Source organism: Nesoenas mayeri (assembly GCF_963082525.1).
Source record: "Nesoenas mayeri genome assembly, chromosome: 4".
Taxonomy (NCBI): Eukaryota; Metazoa; Chordata; class Aves; order Columbiformes; family Columbidae; genus Nesoenas; species Nesoenas mayeri.
This window is the reverse complement of record NC_137540.1, coordinates 53151549-53179018: the sequence shown is the minus strand read 5'-3', so window position 1 is coordinate 53179018 and position 27470 is coordinate 53151549. Positions and strand designations below refer to the sequence as shown.

Genomic DNA, 27470 nt, shown 5'->3' with positions numbered 1-27470 from the left:
ATTGATTTATAGACCCTACGAAAGCACAAATATTGGACAGCAAGTACCAGGAATGCTACTATATAGAAATTATGTGTATGGAGGGATCAGCTTCCTTCTAGCCAAAAGACTACATGGAAGCAAAGCAACAATATTTTATGTTTTGTGTGGATCAAAACTATTCTGGACCGCTTCTTTTTGCTGGTAGTTGATTCTGTATTTTTGGTTGTCTATTTCAATGACTGTTTTCTGTTACTTGTTCTAAAAGGATGGCAAAATGGACTGCAGTGTGTGTCATGAAGGGTGAACTGGACTATGGAAAGGAGAAAGTCATCTCTTGTCTGTGAGAAACTTGTAAGAAATTGCCTGCAGTACTTGGAAACTAGCTTGGCAACATGAGTAATACAGACAGAGCTAATGATCTGACCACTGGGGTAGATGGGAGGCCAGGTGTGATACCGTTTCATATTCATATTTCTCTCCTATAAGTCTTCTGGCTAAATGCAAGAGCTGTCTGTTAACTCTAATTCTTTGTAAATCTTGTCAGGTTCATCTGGGAAAAACTGCACTGTATTGGGAAATGGCATTTTATCTGCAGAGTCCAATTTTTCTTTCTAATTTCCTGTGCTGAGTTGGTCTCAGGGTTGTCTACAGCAGCAGAAGTTCCTGTTCGTGTGTTTTCTGACTGGTGTAGCTGAATCTTTACCATGTGGCACCAGTTTGGTAGGTGAAAACATTGTTTTTTTCAGCATAGGAATAGGTAGGCTGTGGATGGTTATGTGGCGCTTTTGTTTGTGCGTGGATGTGCAGGTTCTACAGATCTTGTTTGGAGCAAGCTAGTGGTGAACATAGGGGCAGTGAGACACGGCCCACCAAAGAAATGTGAAAGGGTTCTTTGTAAATTGGTGAAATCTTACATTTGTTGTAAAAATGCAATGGAATAAATTTTTCCTGCTGGTATCCCATGTGTTTGTCTCTCTCCACATTAGCTGCAGAGCAGGCAGCTCTCAGGTTACAGAGGGAGGGAGGGTTGGCCAGAGCTCCAGGCGGTGACAAGGACAGAGACCATCGATCTCTCTAGGACTCTGTCAGCTGCTGAGGGAGGACTGAGTTGCTTCTAGCAGCTCATCAAGTGCCTCAGCATCTTTGTATTGCTGTGCAACTTGATTTTTTTTTGTTAGTTTTGGATGGTGATAAACGTTTTTGTGCCCTTGAGTGAACAGTTTTGTTTAAGGTCCAGAAATGAAGAGAAATAGCCTGTCCTTTTCCATCTCTCTCTGGTTGCTGTTTACAGCAGTGATGCTTCAAGGTGAGAATACTGCTTGATAGCTAAATGCATGAGATCTATTTTACTCAGATAGGAGCTGGTGTCCTGATGTGTCTCAGGCAGTTGAGCTCCAAAGGTATTTCATCTGTTTCATTTTACTTTGTCTCACTGATGCATAGATTAAATGAATGGTCATGTACAACCAGAACTTAAATGGTCTTTGTGAAGCTTTGATTTGTTAGGATTTCTTTTTAATCAGGAAAGTTTGTGTTGAACTCTAGTCCAGGAAGTCCCTGTGCGTGCCCAGAGAATGATCAACTCCAAAAAGCACTCGCTTCCTATATAATACCTGTGGTCATTTGTGAAAGTCTTGTGAGTGTTACTGTCCTTGCCCTTTGCTTGCAGAAATATGTGAGTATATCTAAAGGTAATACAAAGACTGCCAACAGAAGCTGTGATGCACAAAACAGTCTGGAACAGCAAGTGTTGTTTAAAACCTGAAGTTTTAGTTAACTGTCCTTCATGACTAAGTCTGGATAGTAAGAAGCACCTCCAAATATATGGCTTGGAAAATGTGTTAGTGCAAGGATGTGCTCATACATCATGCAATTGCCAATTTGTGAATAAAAGTGGCTCAGACTTTTTCCAGGTGGTAGTGAAAAAAGTGTAAATTCTGAAAGTAGCATGAATCCATTAGTGCTACATGTAGGGAGATATCTCAAGCCATTAGCCTGGGAGCAGGTTTGACTTCAGATTTTGCTTCTAATTTTAGCTTGGCAGATACATGACTGTAAATCAATGATCTCTGTCTATGAAAGACATCAGTAAAATAAGGGTAATGATATTTACCTTCAAAAATGGCAGGAATATCTAGATGCAGAGGTTTTGTGTGGTGTTGTGTGTTGTTTTTTTTAGCAGGTGTGAAAACCTAGAGTTAGCTATTAATTTACGGGTGAGTGCTGTCCTTATTTGAACAGCTTCATCAGGTATACTTTTGTTTCTGCACTAAATGATATTCTACAATACATGAAAGATAAAGACAATTATAGCAAATACTACCTGAAGCTGTAGAAAGAGGATATCTTCTGTTACTGCTCAGTGCTTGATCTGATGTACTGAACAAATCTATGTAATTTAGTTGTAGAATCAGCCAAAGGAAAATATGCTCACATGCTGTTTAATGAACTGTTTGAAGACTACTCAAATGCTCTGAGACCAGTGGAAGACACAGATAAAGTACTGAACGTCACTCTTCAGATCACATTGTCCCAAATTAAAGACATGGTAAGTAAGAGTACAGTTCTGTTTTTCTAAAGATGTGGGGGAAAATTTGCTTGGAGTAGGAAAAGCAACTTGCATTTTGTTGTGACAACTTCAGTAATGCTTCCTCACCAGGATCGTGTTCTCCAGTTCTTGGTGGATTCTTACCTGATTGCAAAGCTAAGACTTCCATTATAAGTTTGCAAACTTACAGCTGCTGAATTGTTAAGACTTCTTTTGTAGTTAGGTGCTGATATTGCACCCTCCAGGCAACTTTTGCTGAGTTTTAAATAGAAATGAAAAATACTGCTTTTTTTTTTTCTAAGATGCAATTAATTTCTACATAAACTCCCTGTTTTAGCCTTCAGTAACTTTAAATAAATTTTGTTCGGCTAGATATACTTTTAAGGCAAAAGAAAATGTGTCTGGAAGGAGAATAGGAAATCACTTTTGTGACTTCTGAATTTCAACTTCAAGGCCTTGCCTAGCTTTCAGAGAATTTGTTAGACTGAATCTGTTAGTTGTTTGGTATTCTGAAGCTCACAAAAGGAGATTCTTAAAGGTACTGGGAGCCTTAGACAATTATGATTAAAGCTAGCAAGGATGCAGGGGGAAGAAGGTTTGGACAAGAGAAAGTTCACATAACTAAGGTCCCTGTACAGTGTATGGGCATATGTACCTGTCTGAGAAGTGGTGTTGTGGCCTGTCAGCATTGTGGCCTGTTTCAGGCACTGCTTTAAAGCTATACAACAAATGCTGTCTGCATCCAAGATGTTATTTTTCTCACCTTCAGCTAGAAAGATTTCTACATTTTTATGCAGGATGAAAGGAACCAAATTTTGTCAGCTTACTTATGGATTCGACAAAGCTGGTATGATGCATACCTCAAATGGGACAAAGATAAATATGATGGATTGGATTCTATCAGGATTCCAAGCAATTTGGTTTGGAGACCAGATATTGTCCTATATAACAAGTGAGTGTGGGTGGAGAAAATCAGCTTGCATATTTCTGTAAGAGAGGGAGGGGGTGAAGGAGGAATTGATGCAGTCTGAACTTTCATCATTTCACTTTGCCTTAGCAAAGGGTTGCTTTGTTGTCTTAACATTTGTTGTTGATAATCTAAATATTTTGCAATGAAGCCATAGACAGGATTTGGCAGTTGCTTATGCTACACAGGAAAGCTGTTCTGAATTTCTCTGCACTGGGAATTGAATATCCTGGTGGTCTGAAGTACTTTCTGCTAAGGCTGCTGAAGAGCTTTGGAAGATTGCGTGTCCACAAAAAGGTGGTACCCAAAGGCTGCACTCCTTGCTCGCTCTCCCAGGCAGTGACCAGCAGATTATTTTCATCTTTGAATGGATTCCTATCCTGTTTGAGGTCAAGTTTGAAGAAGTTATGGCCAACAAATGCAACATAACTTAGCAGCACTGATGTTTGGCATTCATGGGCACTAGTAGCTGTAAATAATAGTTAAAAATAAGTTCCTAATAAAATTCAGTATAAATAAATAATACTATTTCAGAATTGAGGGTCTTCCCTTCTGCCCCTTCCCTGGCTCGTATGTTCAGCTGTTGCCTGTTGATCTTGACTGTCACTTTTCTGTCTTTTAGGGCTGATGATGACTTTTCAGAACCAGTGAATACTAATGTTGTGTTGAGATATGATGGAAAAATCACTTGGGATGCACCTGCTATCACAAAGAGCTCATGTGTAGTGGATGTATCTTATTTTCCTTTTGACAGCCAGCAGTGTAACCTTACATTTGGATCCTGGACCTATAATGGTAATCAGGTAGACATCATCAATTCTCTTGATAGTGGTGACCTCTCTGACTTTGTAGAAGATGTGGAATGGGAGATTCATGGCATGCCAGCAGTTAAGAATGTCATTACTTACGGCTGCTGCTCTGAGCCTTATCCAGATGTCACCTTCACGCTGATTTTGAAAAGAAAGTCTTCATTCTACATATTTAATCTGTTGCTGCCTTGCATTTTGATCTCTTTCCTGGCCCCACTAGGATTCTATCTCCCTGCAGACTCTGGGGAAAAAGTATCTCTGGGTGTTACGGTTCTTCTTGCTCTGACCGTGTTCCAGCTGATGGTTGCAGAGATCATGCCTCCCTCTGAAAACGTACCTTTGATAGGTGAGCTTTACATGCTTTGTCTTTAAACATAACTTATTAATAGCAGGGCTTTATGTCAGGGAAACTGTACGCAGTCTGTGGCTTCTGGGAAGATAAAGGTGTTTTGTTTTTTAAAACATAGTGAAATACTTAAAATGTATGTGGAATTTGTACAGGTATGCTCAAGCTCTTGAAAGTTATCTTGTGTTTGTTTCAAATTATATGTTAGCTAGCTCCTGCCCCTGGCTGATCCACTCCCTGGGCAGAAGGCTGCCTGGCTGCCCTGGTGGTATTTCTGGAGGACTAGGAACACAGTTGCCTCCACACTGGCTTCCAACTTCATTTAAGATAATTCAGATCTCATTATTTTTACTATTGTTATTACTGTTTATATGAAAAACTGCATGGCTTAACTGAGACAAACCACTGGTCAGTGAATAGGAAAGCTGAACGTATTTCCACACCAGCAGCAACTATTCCTGCCTAGAATATGGGCTTGCTGAACTGGAGTACCTTCCTTACCCTCTGATCATCCTGTCTAAACTAAGGAGCCAGGACCTCGCCATCCTTTCCAGCCTCTTTGAAAGCTGGGACCCCACCAGGCTTGTGTCAGCGGCCCAGCAGCTGCTTTTCCTGCAGAAGTGGTACAGCAGCCGGGCTGGGAGCTGCCCCTGGCACAGGCACGAACCCCAGCAGGTTACCTGCTCAGCTGTGTACTTCAGTTCTGGAAAGCAGCAGCTGAAGGGCACAGCTTGTCTTCACTGTATCTGCTATCTATTCCTGGCCAGAATGAGCTTTGTCCCTGTTTGGACTAGCTGTGCTAAAGTTTGTACAGTCTGAAGAAAATCCAGACACAAATGTCAACAGGCAGTGGAGTCGCCCTCAGCTCTGTGCCTGGCCTCTTGCTGTCAGTATGCTGGATGTGGGCACCAGCAAGGCCTGGATATTCACTGCCCTGCGTGAATGTGAAGACATCTGCTGGTGTGGGGTGTGTCAATAGCTCCAACAAAACATTATCACCACTTTGGTTAATACATCAGGAAGCAGCATTTCTAATGTGCCACATGAAGCCACCAACATTGGGATTTTACAGACACAAGGAAAAGAGCCAGGCTCCTGATAAACATTTTTTAAGCTGTTTTCTGAATGGATATATTTCAAGAAATTAGAGGATTTGGCTTGCAAATATTTGCCATGTTAATACAGTAGTCACTTACTCATCTGATAAAGACATGCCAGTAGTAAGTATGATGTTTTACTTTTAGTGGTTTTATCTTTGGTTTTAGATGGTAAACGAAGTATGATCTAAGTATAGAGAATCAGGTGGTTAAAAATTTGTTTCGCTTTCACTTACGGTTAGTACTATGTTGTCACATTGTTATTGTTCACATTTAATTTTTTTGTCAGGCTAGCATCTTAAATATTATTTTATTTTGTGTTCCAGGGAAATATTACATAGCAACTATGACCATGATCACAGCTTCTACTGCATTGACGATCATTATAATGAATCTTCATCACTGTGGCTCAGAAGCAAAGCCTGTTCCACAATGGGCCAGGGTGGTTATTTTGGACTACATGTCAAAAATCTTTTTTGTTTATGATGTGGGTGAAAACTGCACGAGTCCAAAAAGGGAGAAAGAAGAAGAATGTAAGTTAGAAGGGGATGATGGGTTTCAGAGGAGGCACAAAGAGATAAGGGATCACCTTTCCAATAGGAATGATGACTGTGATTTCAAAGAGAAACTCAATGGAAATTTGAATAAAAGCTATGGAGTTCATGGTGAAAATGTTAGGGAGACTGTTGAGTGCTGTTCCTGTTACAAAATGCTGATTAAAAACATTGAGTATATTGCTAATTGCGTTCGAGACCATAAAGCAAACCGGGCCAAAGGAATTGAGTGGAAGAAAGTTGCAAAAGTGATGGACAGGTTTTTCATGTGGATTTTTTTTATCATGGTGTTTTTTATGAGCGTACTGATCATTGGGAAAGCAGCTTAACTGGGGACAAGCGCACTCCTTTAGTAAAGCTGAATATACTGGGTTAGCTTGTTTTGGTGGAGCTCTAGAACAGGGTTGCTTTTGATCTTTGTCTTGCATTCTGTAACAATACACAAATTCATTCTGCAGGCTGTGACAATGTTGAGATGTTGCTCAGCTGAGGGCTTTGCTAGTGACTGTTCTTGCCTCTTAGTATGTAGTGCAGCCCTGATGCGGGTGCTGGCTAAGCGCTCTGTGCTCCATCTTAATGGGTGGTGGCCATGACTTTAGGCTGAATGGAGTGGAGTGTTGCAGGGATGGAGCAGACAGCCTAGCAGGGAGCACTGTATTCTCAAGGCTGCAACTCTGCACCTTCTAACTTGACCAACTCTTTATCTCCCCCAGAAAAAAAAAAAATACAAGTGTCTTTGGCAAAGTGGCAGTTTCTGGAAATCATCCCGTTCATGGTGTTGCCTTTTTTAAGCTTGTTTTCCTATCTCACACTTTTGTTGTGGCTCTTTCTGATCACTGTTGTCATCATTTCACAGGCTCTACAGGTCTCTCTGCTGTGTCTTTCACTTCTAATACCCTTGAGCTTACTGAATATGATGATTACTTTGATCTTCATCTTTACCATTTCCTGCTGCTGAATATTATCCTATTGTCACCATGGCTCCAGTATGCCAGATTCCCAGGACTTCTTCCTCACCAAGTCAGAGATATTCTATTCCATTCTTTTTTCTTCTTGAGCCTATTAATAATAGGAAGGAGTTCTCCTGTCTGTTCTAGGTGTCTCATTCCCTTGGGTATTTGTGCAAGATGGGACTTCAAGTGCTATTTGAGACTGCTAAAATAGGAGGCTGTGACTTTTGTCTCTGCTCATTTTATTGACCTTCACCAGTGTTCACCCTCTGTGTCCCTTGTCCACTCTTACATCCACTTCAATACTTAAATTTTAAACTGTTTACAGGAATGCCAAGGTTGGTCTGTGCATTACTTTGCACAAAAGCATCATCTTACCAGCTCATTAAAGTAGTGCCACAATTAACACACCTTGCTCAACACCTTAGTACTTATATGTATGTGAATGTGTTTGCTGACAACACCCAAAACCTCCTTTCTGTGTGTTAATTCCTGTTAACCCTCTCAGACTAATAGAGCTCTGGAAGATGTCTTGCATAGTAAAGTGAGAAGTTAGTACCCCAGGCATGCCCATGGCAGATAAATTACTTTTACAAAGCATCCTGAACTTTGAAACCATGTTATTCTAGATGCAGTGGGAGAGGCAGGATCATGCGGTAATGGATCCCAGTCAAAAGTTCATGTGATAAATGTCATTTTCATAATTGTTGCAGTTAATAGAAGCGTACCTGTGAAGTTGTAACTTAGGAGTGAGGAGTCAAAATGGCAAAGTGATGCAGCTGCTATGCCCAAATTTATTGGAAAAAAGGGAACTGTGATTATGATGTAAATGATACATTGAATTGCTAATGGCAGGCTTTCTTTTATGTGGAATAATTAATGCTGTAAGCTTATCTGGATTCTCATACATAATGCAAGCCTTCAAGTCCAAGTTCTAATGTAAAGCTAAACTGGGTGGCTAGCCAAGGATAAACTCAGTATGTGGAAAAAGTGTCAAGTGTGTTCCCTATGTATTATCAGTTCCTAGCCAACCAGGATAACTTTGAATAGCTCCTTTGGAAGACAAACTACTCACTTTCACTGTGCAGAAAAATGGTTGCACCCATTTGCCCTGGGGTCTCGCACTTACACTGCCTGTTTGAGAAAACTGATTTGTTCTTTGTTGTGGGCAATAATACTGTCCGAAAAGCCTACTGAGCAAAATATTCAGAGATAAAGGTAAAATATTCAGAACATGAGTCCTCAGCATGGAAAACAGATAAGTAGGGGTTTGTCTGAGGCTTATGGGTGCCATAAACAAAGGAGGGAGTCACTGTTCACTATCTTTTCCAGTATAGTAACTGGATACATCCAATAGATACAGTGTGTGACAGCGGAAAAGTATACAATGTGAGAAGGCTGAGGAGCTCCTTGCAAAGGGGTTTGTAAATGCTGAAAGATTTTATGGATTTAAAGAACTGGGGAAAAAAATGGAAGAAAACTCTGACATACTACTAAATACAATCATGAAGTATTGAAAGGTGGAGCAATTTTTTAGGGATTCATAACTGTATGTTCTGTGCTTCTCATCTCATTGGTGGCATCCATTTGAGACAACTTCCAGGTTTAGAAAAACCTTTAGTCTGACTCTGTTCATTAAAAATTCAGGTCGTGCCCATATTCAAGGCAAACTGCAGCATGTGTGCATACAGTTGTAGGCTTCCCATGTGTAGGGGAAAGTTTGCAGTTGCAGATGGATTGTGGGCCTTTCTGTCATGCTGGTGCTCCTCAGTGTGCGGCATGCTTGGGTGGTGGTGCTGAAATCATACTTAACTATTACATTTGCATACAAACTATTAACATTTGCTTTTTTATTTCCTGTTATCCTTTTCTTTGGATACTAGGCATTCTCAAATATTTCTCTTTATTTACATCTGTTGAATCTTCAACTTGCTCTAGTGCCGAACACTTCTCTGTTTTCGCTTCATAAGAGCCACATGCAATAAAGAATGTGAGCAGCAGATGATGGGAGACGGTAAAGTTGGTGCATGAATTGATATTATAAAGCCTCATGTTATAGGATGCTTGGATTCACATATTTGGACTTGATCATTTTCCAGAGTAAAAACACAGTGATGCTTCTGGTGATAAGGCTGACCCCAGGTCAGTGCTACTGCAACCAGACAAGGGCTAACTGGTTTAAAGCTAGCTCAGGAATTTCTAACTCTACTGTAGCAGCTGTAGTTTTAAGGAGAAGAAGAAAAACCTCCTGTAAGTCAACCAAATGTGTTAGCAGTTCAGAACTGAGTGTGACAACTATTGCTGAGTGGAGACAGGAATGTTTAATCTAATTCTGTCTGTCCTGGTCTCTTCCTCTTTCCTTTGTGTGTCTCATGCTTAGATTCAGTGATATTTGAGGAAGAATAAATCCAGAGATAATGAATGACTATGACTATAGTAACAGAAAAGTAACGGTTTATGCATTTGTCTGAGTAACTCTGCAGGCTTAACATGAAGGAAGCAGGGTGACTTTGTATTTACTGAAGAGGACAATGATGCTGTAAAAATATTTTTGGAGAACTGTGTGCTGCAGAGGCCTTTGAGGAATGAGCTGACAGTTGTTTTTTTTTTGTTGTTGTTGTTGTACCATCTCTTGGCAGAGAGATCACCTCTTCCTTCTTGTTTTGAGTAATTGCAGTGTTAGCTTATATTTCTCATTTTATCTCCTGTGGTATCTTCGCTGTGCTCTCTTCCATGGGCAGGATTACAGAACTGAAGGTGAAGTGTGATGAGGTGTTTGCTTTCCAATGCTGCAGAAAGGCAGGAGATGTTTCTGTTTGTGGAAATTGCAGCCTGAAATTTAGACAAAACCCAAAAAGGGTCATCCTGCACAGTAAAGGACATTTTGAAATAGAGAAGTGGGTTTTCCTGTATTTCAGGAATTCAGATGTTACATCATAAGCTATCTGTTTCATCCTCTAGTTAGCAAAGCTTGGTTCTCTGACCCTGTCAGAAGTGTGGGAAGTGTCTGAGAGGTGTTTTTCAGGAAGTGCAGGAGTGTGGCAAGAACTCCCAGTTGTGTGTCTCTATTCCAGTTTGAGAAATGGAAGACCTGTAATGTGATCATTTAGGAGACTGGAAAAGGAGAGTGTGGAGTGTGAGGGAATTCCTTACATTCTGTTTATAAAACTGGGAAGAATTCAGCTTTTTTTTTCTTTTTCTTAGAAACTTCTGTTACTGGTTGAATAAAGTAATATTTTGACTCTTAGAATCATAGAATGTCCTGAGCTGGAAGGGACCCACAAGGACCATTGAGTCTAACTCCTGCCTATGACAACCCCACAGTTCACACCATGTGTCTGAGGGTGTTGTCCAATAGTTTCTTGAACACTGTCAGGCTTGGGGCTGTGACACCTCCCTGGGGAGACTGTTCCAGTGCTCCACCACTCTCTTGTTTTCATTCTTAAAATCTTTTCATCAGTGACACAGTGTAGGACCAAAGTTGGCCTCTGGAGTTTGTGTGCAACCACCTCCTTTGTACTTGCAGGCAGAGCAAGTAACCTAAAATTCAGAGGAGGAAAGCAAGCTGAATATATTTTCTCCCTGTTTCTGAACTCCACTGAAAAGGAGGAATCCTCCTTTTTTGTTAAAGACAAGTCCAGCTATGTGGAACGGTAAAGAGGTAGCAGAGATGTTTGTATCTCATTTGCATTTTGCAAATTAGAGATTCATTGTCTCCAGACACATTTTAATAACTCTATTGTGCAAGGTGGCAGTGAGCAATACTGTTTTTACTTTACTTGCAGTAAGGAATAACTAAGATTGCAAGTGTTCACTTGGCTCAGTTGTGTTGTCCCTTTCTAAATACTTCTGTGCATTTGATTCCTAGGTTGTATCTACAGACCACTGAAGGTCTGCAAGGCCACCAGGAATACACTACAGTTAAGTTGTACTGGTTTAACCCCTCTTTCCATGTGGGCATCTATGAGATTGTTTGAGCTCCAGAAGTTGTCCAGTTCAGCCACTTGGGTGGACAACAATGGCAGTGCATTTACCAAAGCATTTTTGTGCTAGTACTCCTTTGGGTCTCAGAAGCCATGTCGACTTGTGGGAGCTGTCAGGAGCAAAAGGTGTTGTCAAGTCTGTCTGTCTACCACAGAGGTGAACTTGGGTGGCAGTGCAGGCTGCCTTCTGGTTACCTGGGGTGCAGGGACCGACCTCGTAACAGGCTGGGGGTGACCTAGGTCATGCCTGTTGCTTTGGCTGGCCACTGCTGCAGCTCTAGGTGTGGTTCTAGGTGTTGTGTTTGAGAAGGCAATCCAGGGGTGGGTTGCAACAGGGGGACCTTTGCAAAGCATAATCCAAATACAACTGTTGAGGAAGGGTTGTCAGTTGATGGGGAGCATAGCAAGTTGAGAATATGGTCCATGCTTAGTTCCAGATGCAGTTTTTGCACAAACTGTTACACCTTGGTCTGTTCACAATATCACAGTATGTTTGGGATTGGAAGGGACCTCAAAAGATCATCTAGTCCAATCCCCCTGCTGGAGCAGGAATGCCTAGGTGAGGTCACACAGGAACATGTCCAGGTGGGTTTTGAATGTCTCCTGGGCAGCCTATTCCAGTGCTCTGTTACCCTCACTGAGAAGAAGTTTCTTCTCAAATTTAAGTGGAACCTCTTGTGTTCCAGCTTGATCCCATTACCCCTTGTCCTATCATTGTTTGCCACCGAGAAGAGCCTGCCTCCATCCTCGTGGCACTCACCCTTTATATATTTATAAACATTAATAAGGTCACCCCTCAGTCTCCTCTTCTCCAAACTAAAGAGACCCAGCTCCCTCAGCATTTCCTCATAAGGGAGATGCTCCACTCCCTTAAACATCTTCGTTGCCCTACACTGGACTCTCTCCAGCAGTTCCCTGTCCTTCTTGAACTGAGGGGCCCAGGACTGGACACAGTATTCCAGATGTGGTCTCACCAGGGCGGAGTAGAGGGGAAGGAGAACTTCTCTCAGTCTACTAACCACCCCCCTTCTAATACACCCCAGGATGCCATTCCTTCCTGACCACAAGGGCACAGTGCTGGCTCATGGTCATCCTGTTGTCCACCAGGACCCCCAGATCCCTTTCCCCCACACTGCTCTCTAATATGTAATTTCCCAACCTATACTGGAACCTGTGGTTGTTCCTGCCCAGATGCAGGACTCTACACTCTGTTCTTAGATGCTTCTTCTTCAAAATAGATGTCAGCATAATGAACATCCAGAAGACACAAATCAAGATTAAAAATCACATTGAAAGTTCTAATAAGAGGATTTTTCATAGTAGTTCCTGAAAACTTTTATTTAAAAAGTGATTTAGTACTACCTTCTAAGTAAAACACTTAGAATTATGGATTTTTCTGGACAGCAGGTATTGCTGTTTGCTTCTTCTGGCATTCTGAGCATTTATCTTTACCAGGTTCTGCACTTTATGACATTCACACAGCTACTTGCAATACATTTTCATGTTTGTTGCAAAAGAACTTGAAACAGATTTTTATATGCCATTATTTTTATTCATATCACTCTTCATTGAACAAGATTTTATCTATGGTGTTAGGAGCTGCTGGGGACTGCGCTCCACAAAATCCGTCTCCACAAAATTCTTCACCGGGAAGAATGTACTGGTTTTAGTGACTCTGAATGCAGTGACAGAGCTGGCAAAAGAAGAGTGGTGGAGAAAAAAAACAACCCATTTTTTAAAAATTGCTTAAACCTAAGCCAGATTGTTGTAGGCATAGTGTTTCAGTGAATAAAAATAGTAAATTGAGATCACTAGTTATTTGCTTGCTATGTGTCACCACTAACACATAACTTTAATTAATAGTGGTCTTAAATACTGTGTAATAACATACTGTTTGCTTGTGAATTCTCTATTAGCATGCTTAAGAACGTTCTAGCAGGAAACTATTGAACCAATATAATGTGAAGAAATAAAGAATGATAATGTGATTAATGCATGCATCTGTATGGTTCTGTAATTACTGTGCCATAAGTAAAGAATAGATCTAGTACTCTTATTCATTCTGTATTTTGAATTCTAACTGAATGCTACCAAGCTGCTCACTACTTTTCAGTGGCAGGAGTGCCTTTTCTTAGTGTTTAACTGTAACAAAAATAGACTTAACCATGAAGTTAAATGGTAAAGTCATCTGGAGTTACCTCCAGGAGTCAGAAAAAGCCTCTCACAGATAAAGCATTTGGGTAGAATATGTAGTTCATGTTCAGTGGTGATGAACATGATGTGACCTCTGTAGGGCCAGAGCTTCTTCAAGGATGGCAGCAGACACATCTGTGGTGTAAAATAAAGCTGCGTGTTGTTTGAAAAATGAGGATGAGGAAAGACTAAAAATGAGGTGAAAGATGTAAAATTACTGAGGCTATCATTCAGCACCTGTGAGTCCACTAGAGCACATTCTTACTGTGGTGTAGCTACTTCCATTTTTGCTTCCCATTCACTGGCCAGCATTGTCCAGGGGTGGACTGCCGGCTAGTCAAACACAGCTCCTGCCATGGGGCTCTACTGCAGCAGTGGGTCCATGCGGGGTGGGGGTTACTGGCTCAGCTGGGGACAGGAGTGCCAGCTTACCCTGAGTCACGGTGAAGTGTCCAAGCCTGCACCAGCTTGATGGAAATGTGGGACCCTGAGGACCCACTGTCATCACCTGCTGCTGAACTAGTCCCGCTTCATCCCTCTGCTCAGTTCCCAAAGATAAGAGCCTGGTGACCCTCAGTATGAACATTGTCACTTATATGGTCTGAGACATTGGCTTCCTCAGGGCTGCTTCATAGGTCTGAGTTCATTCTGGCATCTGTACATATTCAAATCACTTTCTGTCCAGCCAACCCACTCTCTCACAGCAAGCTGGTGCTTCCTCCCCAGGAGGCCTGACATGCTTCAGAGCTGTTTCAATGTATTGTTGTGTCCTGCAGGGTTGTACCCACTTTTGAGGATATTAATATTCTATATGACTGCCAATAAGATACCTGTGGTGAATGAAACTTGTGTTGCTTTTATCTGATGTTTTCAGCATAACTGGAAACAGAATGGTAATCATGAGACAATCTCTTTCCTCATAGCCAAAGAACAGGATTTTTTCATAAAGACTTAACACTAACATCACAAAGTCAAGGGTAAACTGCCTCCTCACCCTTTGCACTGAACCAGTGGTGTTGTGCAAGTGAGGTCAAGTGTCTGGTGTTCAGATATGGGCAAAACTCAGTCACCTTCGGGTATGCTGCCTTAGTTCTGCCTTTGAATGCCACGTTCACTACCCTGTAGAGGTTGTTTGAACAGTAACAAAGAGCATTTCTCAATACTGTGGTTCAAAGTGCTTCTTTGGCAGAGCACCCTTGAGCTGCATGAGTTATCAGCAGCACTTCAAGCCAGGAAGTTTTGTGTCACTGGGACCCTTGGTTCTTGAGGCATCAGCACTAAACCAGCCTGGAAGTCCTGCCCCCAGAGGAGGAGAGGGGGAAGGGTGGTGCTGAGAATGAGTCCAGGGCCCAGGTGTCTCTGCTGTGAAAGTCAGCACCTTGCAGAAGCTCCTCCTGTGGCAATAGTTCCTCACCTAAACCCTGAGACCTCTAGGGGTCATACGAGTGCTGTTCTAGTTGCTGGGGTGCAACTAGCACGGCAGTGCTTGTAGGCAATTTTAAAATTATCCAAAAGGAAAAAAAAAAAGCTGCTCTTAACCCTAAATGTTCTGTTTTCTCCAAGATGCCACAAGTGATGTACACCTGGTGGCCTATTAGCACAGTTGTTCCTGCTATTTTTCGTTTTTAAGTAAATGAAGAATTGTATTCCATGGGCCAGTGCAAGGACTGCTGTTCTGAAAGGCTGTTTCCTGGTTTGCTCAGAAGCCATGCTTTAATTTACAGTGTGATCTGGGGGCTAATGGTCTTATGAACAGAACTGATTTGAGATAGTCTATTAGTCCTCAAAGTACTGCAAATTGAAGACTTTGTGAGCAGTGGAGACCAGTCCTGCACCTGGTCAGGACAGTCTGGTATCTTACTGAGACCAAGGGAGAATGGCTGCTGAAGGCTCTGGGCACTGTGGCAGGAGGAACTTGAGCTCTTGGCCAGGTCAGTAGGAATGTGGCTATTCAGGTTTTCTGGTCAGCTTCAAGTATCTTGGAAAAAAGAGGTGGCTTTATTCAAGTGCCATTCTTCCATTGATCTTGCTGTTCTCTAAGTTGCTTCTGAGTTCTTCAGCCCTTTTACTCCTCTATATATTCTCTTCTTAGAATAGAAAGAATCTTGTTATGCCTTAGATTATGACCATACCCACTGTAAGAAACAACTTTAATATCATGGTACTGTTCTCTGTGCCACACAGATGAGTCTCCTTGAGTTCAATAGCCACAGGTGTAGACTGGATAGAGCAACATTCCTGACAGGAAAGAAAGAGGTATCACTTGCTCTCACTATTCTTTTACAACTAATCTCATACCCTGCTCACTGTAAACAAGTAATATTAGTGTGATAGAGGGTCCTCTCTAGGTCTGAGACTCTTTACATGCAGCTAGACTGAGGAGAGGCAAATCACTGAGGCAGTTCCATAGATGGCTTTCACTTCAAAAGATGGACACATTGGTAAATGCAATTTGTAACACTTCTGAAGAAGGTGGAAGAAACAGTGTTCCAGGTGGTTCATTGTAATAATTCAAGCCTGAACTTGTTCCTGGAGATGATTCTTCTAAAATGCCAACTAAATCTTCCACTGTCACATCAGGTTGCAGTCTACTGGATAATTCCTTGACTGTGGAGACTGTGCAACTCATATGAGGTAACAGATACAGTAAGACTGTGCTGAGAGTAATTAGCTCTATAATTGCAGCCTGGCCCTTTCCTATGCTCTAACCTTACACAGGACACTGTTTCCATTGCACCTGCGTCTTTCTGCTCCTTGGAGCCCAGCTGGGCTGGTGACTCCTTCCCCTTCCCTCTCCATCTGAGGGACTTGCAGCTGAATCTCCCCTGTGTGTGGCAGAGGGGAGGAGGTGATGTGGCTGAGAAGGTAGAGTGGCTGCAGGCACCACCAGACTCTTGTCATCAGTCTGGGTGTATTTGCTTGATTGGCCTTTGAGGAGCAGGACTTCACCCTTGTGTGAGCAGTAGAACATAAGTCATGTTCATTTCTGCTGGGTGGCAGCTGTCACTGTTACATTGTTATTTTGTGGAACGTATTTTCTCTTAAAAAAAACAAAACAAAACAAAAACCAAAAACAAAACAAACCCCTAAACCCCACAAAAGCCAACCAGAACAAGAAGGTAATTATTAACCAGATTTGTATGAGTATTGGCTTAAAACCATTGAATACATCAAGCCTTGCCTGTAGTGAAGGACCCTGGGACAATTACTGTTTTCAGAAACTCCTTGCTGTGCAGTGCAGAGCTACAGAGATGATTAAGGGAGTGGAGCATCTCCCTTATGAGGAAAGGCTGAAGGAGATGGGTCTCTTTAGCTTGGAGAATAAGAGACCTCTTTAATGTTCATAAATATGTAAAGGGTGAGTGTCAGGAGGAATAAGCCAGGCTCGTCTCTGTGACAACCAATGATAAGACATGGGGCAATGGCAATAGGTGCAAGCTGGAACATAGGAGGTTCCACTTAAATATGAGAAGAAACTTTTTCACAGTGAGGGTGCCAGAGCACTGGAACAGGCTGCTCAGGGAGGCTGTGGAGTCTCCTGCTCTGGAGACATTCAAAACCCACTGGACGCATTCCTGTGTAGCCTCATCTAGGTGTTCCTGCTCTGGCAAGGGGATTGGACTAGATGATCTTTTGAGGTCCCGTCCAATCCCTAACGTTTTGTGATTCTGTGAAAGGTTACAAATGGGGAACCCAAAAGAAAGAAGCCTTGTAGCGATGCAGTGGGGCCTAAAATTGCAGGTTTTGCACATAGATAATGGAGCTTTATCACAGACCAGAGAGACACAGTTATTTGTCATCTGATTTCAATGAGATACCCTAGAATATTAAAAATGAGGCACTGAAATATCATTAGAGGTCTGGGCCACGGTCCTGCTGCTGATGGTCTTGCTAGGACTGAAGCCTACTGTTGTAGCTTGCCTAGCAGCAAGCAAGCACCCTGTGGTTTTCTTGCAGGATGTTTGAATAAATTGCCGTAGATGGTTAGATGGAGGTGAATACAAGACACAACATGGTAATACTGTGGTTTTCTTTTTTTTTTTTCATTGCCTGATATGTTTCCTGAGGATGTTTACCCAGGACAGTGTGGATCATTAGTGATTTCCCTATTCCTTCTACTTAACTGCAGCTTCCCTCTCCCACAAAAACCAAGCATTTCTGGACAAGTTTAGAGATGGCACATATAGAAATAGAGCATAGTGCTAGAATCGCTGCTTCGGCTAAGCTCTGGGTCCCACCTATGCTGCTGGCACTTGTGGGTGCTTTGTGCCCTGGGCACAGGACCACTGCTTTGGAGGCATCCCAAAAGTGTGTTGAGCTTTACCTGCAGTTCTCATGCATTGAGGTGCACCCAGGTGTTATTGCTTAATAAACAAAGACAGACAATTTGTATTACAGAGATAAAGCTTTTTCTTAAAATGGATTAAATCTGCAGGGAAAGGGAAGGGAGAATTACTTAATCCAGGAAGGGCTGTGGAGGTGAGGGTGTGCCTAACGAAACCCAGCTTTATTAGAATTTCAGTACTCTTTACCTGGTACCTGAGCTTCCCCTCTTTATATTACTCGTATGGATTATGCTGTCTCACTGTAAGTAATCTCTCCAAAGAGTGACTTTATCTATAACACGTAGTTCACCTAATTGCACACTATTAAGCGAAAGGGGCTTCACTCTGGTACTGAGCCAGAAGTTCCAAGGTTCACTGCGAAACTGGGTGAAAAAGTATCTTATCAGGGATCCATACAGTCACTTGTAGTTTGTTCTTGTTCCCTTAAATCATGTCCAACAACTGTAGATCCCACATGAAATAAGTGGGTTCAGTTTTGTGACCTCAGCCTATAACAGTGATGTGACATTTTGCAAACCTCTTCCCATGAGAAAATCAATGCTAATTCCTTTTGCCACAATCAGAGGCTGTAGCACAGTCTAGCTTCTCTCTTGGCTTTTCTGTTTCAGCCTTGCTGAGTTAAATGCCAGAGGTTTATTACATGCCTCATATCTGGATTATTTTTTTCGGCCTCTGGATCTACTAATTACCATTTGTAAATTTTCCTGGTGGTAAAGGTCACAAAGATAACTTGGCCTCTATAGCTTAACCTCTTGGTGAGTCTAAGGTTATGAAAGGCAGTGTTGAAGTCTGCTGACTAAATTAATTACTCTTCTGAGGTTTCACCATAAAGAAGGACTATTTTGCCTTTATAGTTCACTTCCATCTAATTTTTGCATGACATCTTGTAGTTGGGTTAGGAACCTCTAATTTTACTAGGGTGCAATCAGATGCTGCAAACAGCTTCATGTCAGATGTAAACCTGATCCTGAACTGTCCTGTTGCATAGGCACCTTCCCCTGCTTCATGAGACTGGAAACTGTGCTGCTCCTTTTGTTTCCCTCTACGTTTTCGGCTTTTGCTAGGAACATGTCTAGGCTGATGAAACTGGAGCAAAGCCTGACAATAAGACAATGGTGTTTTGGTGCCTAAAGCTGCACCAGCCAGCGTTCAGTGTTCGCTCTAGTCCCTGCAGACAACTCACTCGTGGAAGTGGGTGTTTGTGGGGGCCAGGTTTGCTTTCCGAAGCCCTGCCTGTGCACGGATATGGGATTCACTGCCACAAACCCACCTGTTCCTGTTGGAGGGAACCAGGAGCAAGATGCCATGAGGGTGTCCTCATAGAAACCTGAGGTTGCCCCGCTCCTTCCATCTGGAAGTCCTGGTTAGCCTTTGCTCCCTCACACTGAAATACATGGGGCCCTCCCACTGACAGAGTCTGACAGGCCAGGTGGAGCCGAGTTAATCCCAAATCCTGCAGAATGGCCTTTATGTGAGCTGTTGGGAGCATGTGTGGGGTGAGGATGTACAGAAGCAGGTCCTCCAGTCCTTTCAGCATGCTGTCCCCTTCAACTCATCTCTGCTCAGATGATCCTTCTGTGTTTTATCACTGAGGACAGTATTGCAAAGTTGGCATTGCAGGTTTTCTGGAGCTCTTGCAGGGCAGCTGTTTGTGGTGATGTGTGAGAGATTTACTAAAGTTTAGGAAGTTCCCGAGAGCAGCTGTAGCACAGGAGACACTACTTGCGCAGGCAGGCAGCCCAGGGATGTGTGCCAGCCTCAGCTGTCTCCTCTTTACATGCCAGGGTCCCTATGGACTAGCACTGCAGCTTTGCCTTTCATGCCAGGAGTGTGTCTGAGACACCTGCAGCAAAAACACTGTGCTACCTGTAAAATGTAGCTTATGAGCTTAAAACTAGGCAGTAAATACACTTATGGCTATATGAATCACGAGGCAAGATACAGTTTGTTACATTAAATGGGTGAATCATGAAATGCTTATTGAGGATTAATTGAAAATAAGTAACAACGTGGATTCTTTTTCACCTTAAACTCACTTTGTAGGTACTTGTGTACTTGCACTAGTGAATCGGCGAGATGCCGATCCGTGTCCCGGTACCGGCCCCCAGCTCTGGGTGTGCTCTGCGGCTGCAGCCCATGGCCTGGCCCCCGGGCCGCTCTCCACTCTGCACGTCCAGGCCCGCGGGGGTTATGCAGAGTGTATGGAGGAGGAATGTACACTGAAACCTCTGTGTCCTGTTATACCGAGGAAAAGCTGATTTCAGCTTCTCCAGCCCCTTTGCTGGATTATGTTTTAGCACAGCACATGAATGCGATGACCAAATGTACCTTAAAGCAGCTTTTCAGGCAACATGTGGTGGAAGCTAGGGTAGTTTTAGAAAAAAAGGCTCTTCAAACAAGATCTTAAAACAACATTCAAAATTATTCTTAAACGCACATTTTCCTACCTTTCCTTTCCAGAACATCCAGTCCTCATGTCTTCTCCTTTTTTTAGTCAGTCACTGCATATCACTTTTCCAAGGCCCAAATTCACAGCTCCTCTGCTTCAGCATTTCCCAACTTGGAATTAATTTGCAGCATGTCTTTGGTACTTGACCTCGGATGAGATTCCCAACTGAAGCCAGCCTTGTTTTCACCTTGTGCACAGGCATCCTGGAAACATGAGCACTACTATGCCCAGTACGTTCATTACATCTGCTCCATTTCTGCCAGCTGTCAGGCTGTATTCCTAACCAGTGCAGTGTTCAGGCATGATCTGAATTGCCTGAACACCTATGACAACCCCTGGCACTGAAGGTGCCATCTACCTGCCAATACAAATCACTTTCTGTAATATTGAGTATGTTGTAAGCTTTTAATTTTTCCTGTGGGCAGAGTGTGGCTGCTATTTCTTCATGTGCTAATCTTGAATTGCCTTGTGGAAAGTAGCTCTTCCATTCATGACTCCTCCCTTAAAATCAATGGCAACAAATACCAACATTTTTGAAAATGATCATGGTGAGATTTTCAAGGGCACATTGCTCTGAACTGAGTCTAGTGTCTTAAAAAAATGTTTTTGCTTAAGCATCAGAATGAGGGCTGCATCTTCAGAATTGCAGAGCAGCTGCTGCTGGGTGGGTCAGCATGTCAGAGTGAAATGCCTGTCATCTACCACGCTGTCTTCAAAGGTGAATGCTCCATCATCAGACATCATTCTCCTATGTTTCAGGCCCGGGAAAGTCATGTATAGTTTAGATGGGAGCAACTGTGTGACAGGAACTGAGGGGAATATATAGAGTACTGATGCAAAATAAAAGGGAAAGAGAGCCTATTGAACTGCGTTCAGTTTCATTTGAGAGAGCAACGTCTGTTGATAGCTACTAAATAAACAGAAAATATATTCACCTGCAGAAATCCCCTGAGCTCAGATTACCTGGATGGGTGCTTGGGCACAGGTAGATAAACTTGCCCTGTTCTTTTTTTTTCTCCCTGGCTATTGACTTCTGCCATTGTTGGAGAATAAATACTGGGCTGAATGGATCCTGCATCAGACACAGCACAGCTGCCCCTAAGTTCTGACTGTGCAACTGCTAAAGAGGTGGCACAACCTTTTTGGGGCATTCATTAATTCTCTGTTAGACTGTAAATTGTGTGGAAGTAAATAGATACCATCACTCTGCTTCTTCTACACTATTCATCTAGGGCTACTTTGAAACTCTGTCTTCTCTCATAGCATTCCTTGTAGTAGCAAGCAAGTTAGGTAAATTCAAGCTACTTTGCAGTTTGGGCTGTGCAAGTGTAGAAACAAAAGTATTTACAGTAGGCACAGTTGTCTCTCTTCTAGCAAAAAAAAAAAGAAAAAGAAAAGAAAAAATACTATATTTGACCAGAACAGCCATTGAGTGATGCTCCTTATAGAGGGAACGTCCAACCAAAAATCAAAATTTCATGCGAGCTTTGGCAACAGCCCGCTAGCAAGCTGTCACCCAGCAAGCTGCCAGGGTAAGTCTTCCTATGGAGCAGGAGGTGTTGGCAGCTCCAGCTTGCCAGGCCCATCCTGAGGAGCAGAAGCGAGGGGCCAGGGCTGCAGCTGCCCCGTGCTGCTCTGCTCAGCGCGTGTGTCTGTCCTGCTTGGCACGAGGCTCAAGTGGATACCTCTGAACAGCTTTTTGGCAGAAATTTTGTAATGGTTTGCCCAGCTTTATCATTTGCTAGTTCCTGTGTCAGTTCATTCTTGACACTGATCCTTTTATGTCTATTTAAATGTATCTATTTCTAGCTTTCATCAGTTTGAGCCTCATGTTTCTGAAAAAATGTGGTTTCTTATGCCAGTCACTAGTTGTCCAAGAGTCACTTTCTTACTAGAAAATTGTAATCTGCTTTATTTAACCTTTATTTAGAAATATCAGCCCATTTGGACCCGGTTCTCATTTTTGATCAATAGATCCTATAGCAGTTATCAAAATAATTTGTCCTGTCTGATCAAAGCAGATTAAAACACAGAGAATCACCTTTGTTTTCTGTAGCAGTCTTCTGCTTTTTAATAAGGAGACCCTCTGCATCTTGTCTGTTCTCTCTTCTCAATCTACTCATCTACTATTAAACCTTATCTTTTGGGTTGCTATTATCTTCTTGGTACAAGGAAAGCCCTAATTACACTGAATTTCTCTGTTAAAAACACTGTGCAGCAGTGCCTTAGCCAGCCCTGCCATTTCTGGAGTGAAATAGCTGCTTGCATAAAGCTGCCCTTTGTTTCCCGTGTTGACCTCTTGCAGGTTTTTCCACTCTATCTTTGCTTGTTTTTTTAGTTTCCCCTTCTGGTTTCATTAAAAGAGTAGCTTTCATCTTTTGTTTTGGGAGGTGTGTGTTCCCACATGCACTTCTCTGCTGGCCCTTTTGTGCTGTTTTCCCATCAAACATGACAGAGATAGAAAACTTGTGGAACAAGACCTGAGACCTCTAAGGCCAATCCAACCCCATGACACTGTCTAGCCCATCACACCAGGGTTGTCACATCAAACTCCAAGGAAAAACATTCTGGAAGTGCACATGGATAGAATTTTGTCAGAAAATAAGTATACACACACACACCATTCACAATGGGATTTAAAGTTTTGGGGGCTTATGGATTGACCCAAATAACAACTAGACAGGTAGCAGGTGGTTAAAAAAAAAGACCCCCCAAAAAAAAGAGGAAAAGAAAAGTCCATTCGGCTAAGGCTGGAATGAACAATAGGAAAATACAGAGGGACTTTAGAAAAACTTGCCAAGCATAATTTATAATAAAGCTTTTAAGTTTGTAATGAACTATCAAAAGGCTATTCTGAAATATCTTTCTGGCAGGCATGTTCTCTTATTTTTGCCCTAGCATAATGAAGGGTGTCAAGGTGTTTTAGTAGCCTCTTCTTAAAGACTTGTCTTGAAATATCCAAAGTTATTGAGTTGTGTTTAAGATTATTACATGTAATTTCTTATATAGACCATTTCAGGGTGTTCCTAAGTTTTGTCTCAGTCAAATTTTAAATGGTTCTTGGTAGGAATTTTCTGTGCTCGTGGTAAGATAAGAAAACATGTATGTGCGGGTGAAGTCTGAGCTAAACCAGTCAAATCAGACCTGGATTTGACATATGCAGAGGAATGATGCTGCAGGAAACTTGGGCACGTTTCAGTTTTCATTAATTTTTCTGTCTGTTTCTTCTTCAAAGGCAACGTAACCTCCGTGGATCACAATGGCCACATCAGCTTTGCCTGTTTGCAGATGTGAAAACACATTTCTTAAGAGAACTGTAGTCAAACCCCTTAAAGGTGAGGGGGTGATCATGGTGTCTGGGGGAGCACTGCCAGTGGCAGGATCCCGAGACCATGGCAGGAGAAAGCCTTGGGGCAGCGGTGGGGGCACCACTAAGGCTTTCCCAGGAAGGACAAGGGGCAGAACAGTTTTATTTCCCTCTCAGACATGAGAAAGAGCTATCAGTGCCTGATGCTCCTCTCGCTGATGGTACTTGCTGCCAGCCCCACGGCCCTTGCTAAGCCTCGGGGAGCTGTGTAATGTCATTGCACCAGCAGCAGAAGAGCAGAGGCTGTGGAGCAGCCCTGAGGGAAACACGGCTGGGCTGCTGGCAGGGAGTGTGGGCTGTGCTGGGCCCCACAATTATCTTTGGAAAATACCTACTCACAAGAATAAATGGGATTAGGAAAGCTGCCAGACAATAAAAATGGCTTATATCAGGAAATATTGGAGCCAAGAGTCAGCAGCCTCATGGGAAGTCACGGTGCCATTATAGGAAGTGGCATTGCTGAATTTCACATACAAGAAGTTTTCTGTTCTGCACCTGGAACTTTTGCGTTGCTCAGCCATGCCCACCTGCCCAGAGCATTGCTAGCTGTGTGTTTTTCATACACTCTTGCCACTGTGCCCTCGCCCCACGGATGAAGGCAAGCTGAGATGGGAGCAGATGCCGGGCTGCTCCTGGGGAGCTCCCTTGGGCAGCAGGAGCTCTCCCCTCTGTCCCCTCCCTGTGCCAGTGCAGTGGTCCATTTGTGGACATGGCAAACCACATCAGGAAGCTGACCCCGGTTAAACACAGCCCTTGCTCCTCCCCTTCTGCCTCTCCCAGCTGGTGGGGGCTGGCAGCAGCGGCTCTCCAAGGGTGGTCATGGTGGCTTGTGTCCCTGGGCGCTTGCGGTGCGCTCCAGGCTGGTCAAAGCTGAGAGAGCTCTGATCTGGAAACCTGGGTGTTGTACTCTCAATAGTGTCTGAGATGAAAAACCCTGCTGAGCCTGTGTGGAAGGACAGCTGGTATGTCCCAGGGGATAGCAGTGGTACGTTTACAAAGGTACTTTTCAACTTTAGCCATCATCTGCCTTGGGCCAATGTTTCCCTGGATCCTGAATCAAGCAGACAGTAACAAAAAGCTGTTTAAATAGTCAGACTAGTGTTGCCCTAAAGAAAATATTGCTATGTGTTAGCAGGTGAGAGTGCAGCCAAACAGAAAAACAACCAAACAAACAAAAACATCAGCAAAAAGCCACAGTTCTCAGAAATCAGTGCTATGGGTGGCCTGCCTGCTAGAGAAGGCAACCTGTGGCAGTAGGCACACTGGCAATGGTATCGTACCCATCAGTCATTTGCGGGATGGTTCTCTGTGTTAATGGGAAAATGTTGGCATGTGTCCCCGTGGTCAGGACAGACTGTGCTGGGGGTTACTCACAGGCACAACCTGTGAGGGTTCTTGCACATCTTCTGTTTCCATTAACATTTTCCCATGCTGTGTCCTCATCTCAGCTGATGGTGCTGACTAACTGCCGCCTCAGCAAGGATGCTCCCCCACTCATCACCTACTGGAAGTGTCTCAGAGCCTGGGCTTGGCCTTGTCCCTGTGGGGGCTGCACACCTGTCCCTGTGGGGGCTGCACACCAGTCCCTGGGGATGCTCTGGGGGTTGAAAAGTCACTGAGTTCACCTTGGCCTCTCTGCACGAGGGAAGTGATTCACTCTGCCCGTAACACGTGGGAGCGTGTTCCCAGTCCAGGGTGGCAGCGACCTGGTGCCACTGGTTGGGCTGAGCTGGCTTTCCCTGTCACAGAATCACAGAATCGACTGAGTTGGAAAAGACCTCAGAGATCATCGAGTCCAACCCTTGGTCCAACTCTAGTCCGTTTACTAGATCATGGCACTAAGTGCCATGTCCAATCTCAGTTTAAAAACCTCCAGGGACGGCGAGTCCACCACCTCCCTGGGCAGGCCGTTCCAATGCCTGACCACTCTCTCCGTAAAGAATTTCTTTCTAATATCCAGCTTAAATTTCCCCTGGCAGAGTTTAAGCCCATGCCCCCTTGTCCTATTGCTGACTGCCTGGGAGAAGAGACCAATCCCCACCTGGCTATAACTTCCCTTCAGGTAGTTATAGAGAGTGATGAGGTCACCTCTGAGCCTCCTCTTCTCCAGACTAAACAACCCCAGCTCCCTCAGCCTCTCCCCATAGGTCTTGTGCTCAAGTCCCTTCACCAGTCGTGTTGCTCTTCTCTGGTACATTGTCATGCCCAGCCCACCGGGCACACAGCTTTCATTTCAAAAGTTCATGGCATTCTGGAGGCGAAGCAAGAGTTCTAAAGCTTGCTGCTTTCCAGAGTGTTATGATGTAAAATAACTTCCTAATGACTTACGTGTGGGTAATTGCTGCTGCTTTAATTCAAAGAGCTTTTGCAAAGTTGTTACTAATACTCCAGTTGCAAAAGCAAATGGTGGACAATCCTCACCTGCAATGAGTTGACATGTCCATAAATGCTACAGCCAGGGAGAAGCAGCAAAGTTCAGCGGGAGAGTTTTCAAGCTAGGGAAGGGTATTTGGTCATGAAGAGCTGCCCTGTCCCAGCCTTCCCTACATTAAACCACTCTGTGCGGTGTTTTTTGGTTTGTGTGTGTGTACTGTGTTTTTTGGGGTTTTTTTTCTTCTTTCTCCTCTTGTGGGCAAATCATTTACTGTAATTTAATGATCACAACCGCATAAAATTCACTTCCTTGTGGTAAAAAAAAAAAAAAAGAAGATTGAATATCTCAGTTTATCTTTCCACGTGGGTCACATGGCCAGAGCTGGTTGTAAAATGTTGAAAAACTAGTTTGAGGTGTACCCAGTGCCAAGTGCTGTACATTTCCGTATTCTCCCTCGCCTCTATTGCTCACAAAGACACCACAGAAAGACAAGGAAGTTTGCTTTCTTAGGGAGTGGATTTTTTATATATATATATATATATAAAAATTAAGCAGCATTTATTATTCTTAAATCTAATCCTTTAAGACCATGGTGGTGTCCTAGTCCCAACCCCAAAAGAAACAGCCTGAGAAGAACTTGTACAAAAGTCAAAATATTGGAAAACCGTAACCTTACTTATAACAAAGCAGTTGGAGACTACATTAAAAAAACCCCACTTCTGCTCAGTAAGGGTGACAGACACTGGAACAGGCTGCCCAGGGGGGTTGTGGAGTCTCCTTCTCTGGAGACATTCAAAACCCACCTGGACATGTTCCTGCGCGACCTCACCTAGGCGTTCCTGCTCCAGCAGGGGGATTGGACTAGATGATCTTTTGAGGTCCCTTCCAATCCCAAACATACTGTGATACTGTGTTGATAATAGTGGCCACCTTGCTGATAGAGGACTGCTCAGCATCAGAGCCATTTAAAAAGTGTCACTGTTACTTCAATATCAAATGCGTAAACATAATTTGAATTTCAGTCACTTCGCGTATGTGTATTTGCCTATTCTCATCTCTTAGAGAAAAGCACATTTTCTTTACTGCAGGTCATACTCAGTATATTCTCCAGTAAAAGACAATAAGCCGTTGGACCTAAACAGACTGATAGAATTATTTATTCCATTTATTTCTGTTTTGTAGAACCCTGAGAAAAAAAAACCCTGATTGGGGTGGAGTGGGAGGTCTCACCCAGGTCAGCTCTGCTTACTGTCCTTGCCATCTGTGTGACAGCAGGCACAAGGCTGGAGGATTGCCCAGTCTCTGTTCTGGTTGTTCTGGTTGTTTCAAGTCAGCTCAGTGTCCTGAGTTTGATAAGTCAATAGTGGGAATACACCCTGAACATGCCCAGGTCCGTCAGTGGGGGAGACCTGCTCCACACACCTCCATGGGAGAAGCTCCAGTGGGGAGAGGTGTGTGTCCAAATTAAGGTCATGAAACAATTTCTTCCCAACCACAGGCTGATA

At 43.2% G+C, this 27470-nt stretch overlaps 1 protein-coding gene across 1 annotated transcript; it reads left to right on the top strand.

Moving 5' to 3' along the window:
* Positions 1-1221: 1221 nt before the first annotated feature.
* Positions 1222-6632, top strand: CHRNA9 (cholinergic receptor nicotinic alpha 9 subunit; the record flags this gene model as incomplete). Its single annotated transcript, XM_080343752.1, has 5 exons — positions 1222-1288; positions 2385-2530; positions 3328-3482; positions 4120-4652; positions 6076-6632. The coding sequence occupies 5 exons, from the start codon at positions 1222-1224 to the stop codon at positions 6630-6632; spliced, it is 1458 nt and encodes a 485-aa protein (XP_080199878.1).
* Positions 6633-27470: the final 20838 nt, after the last annotated feature.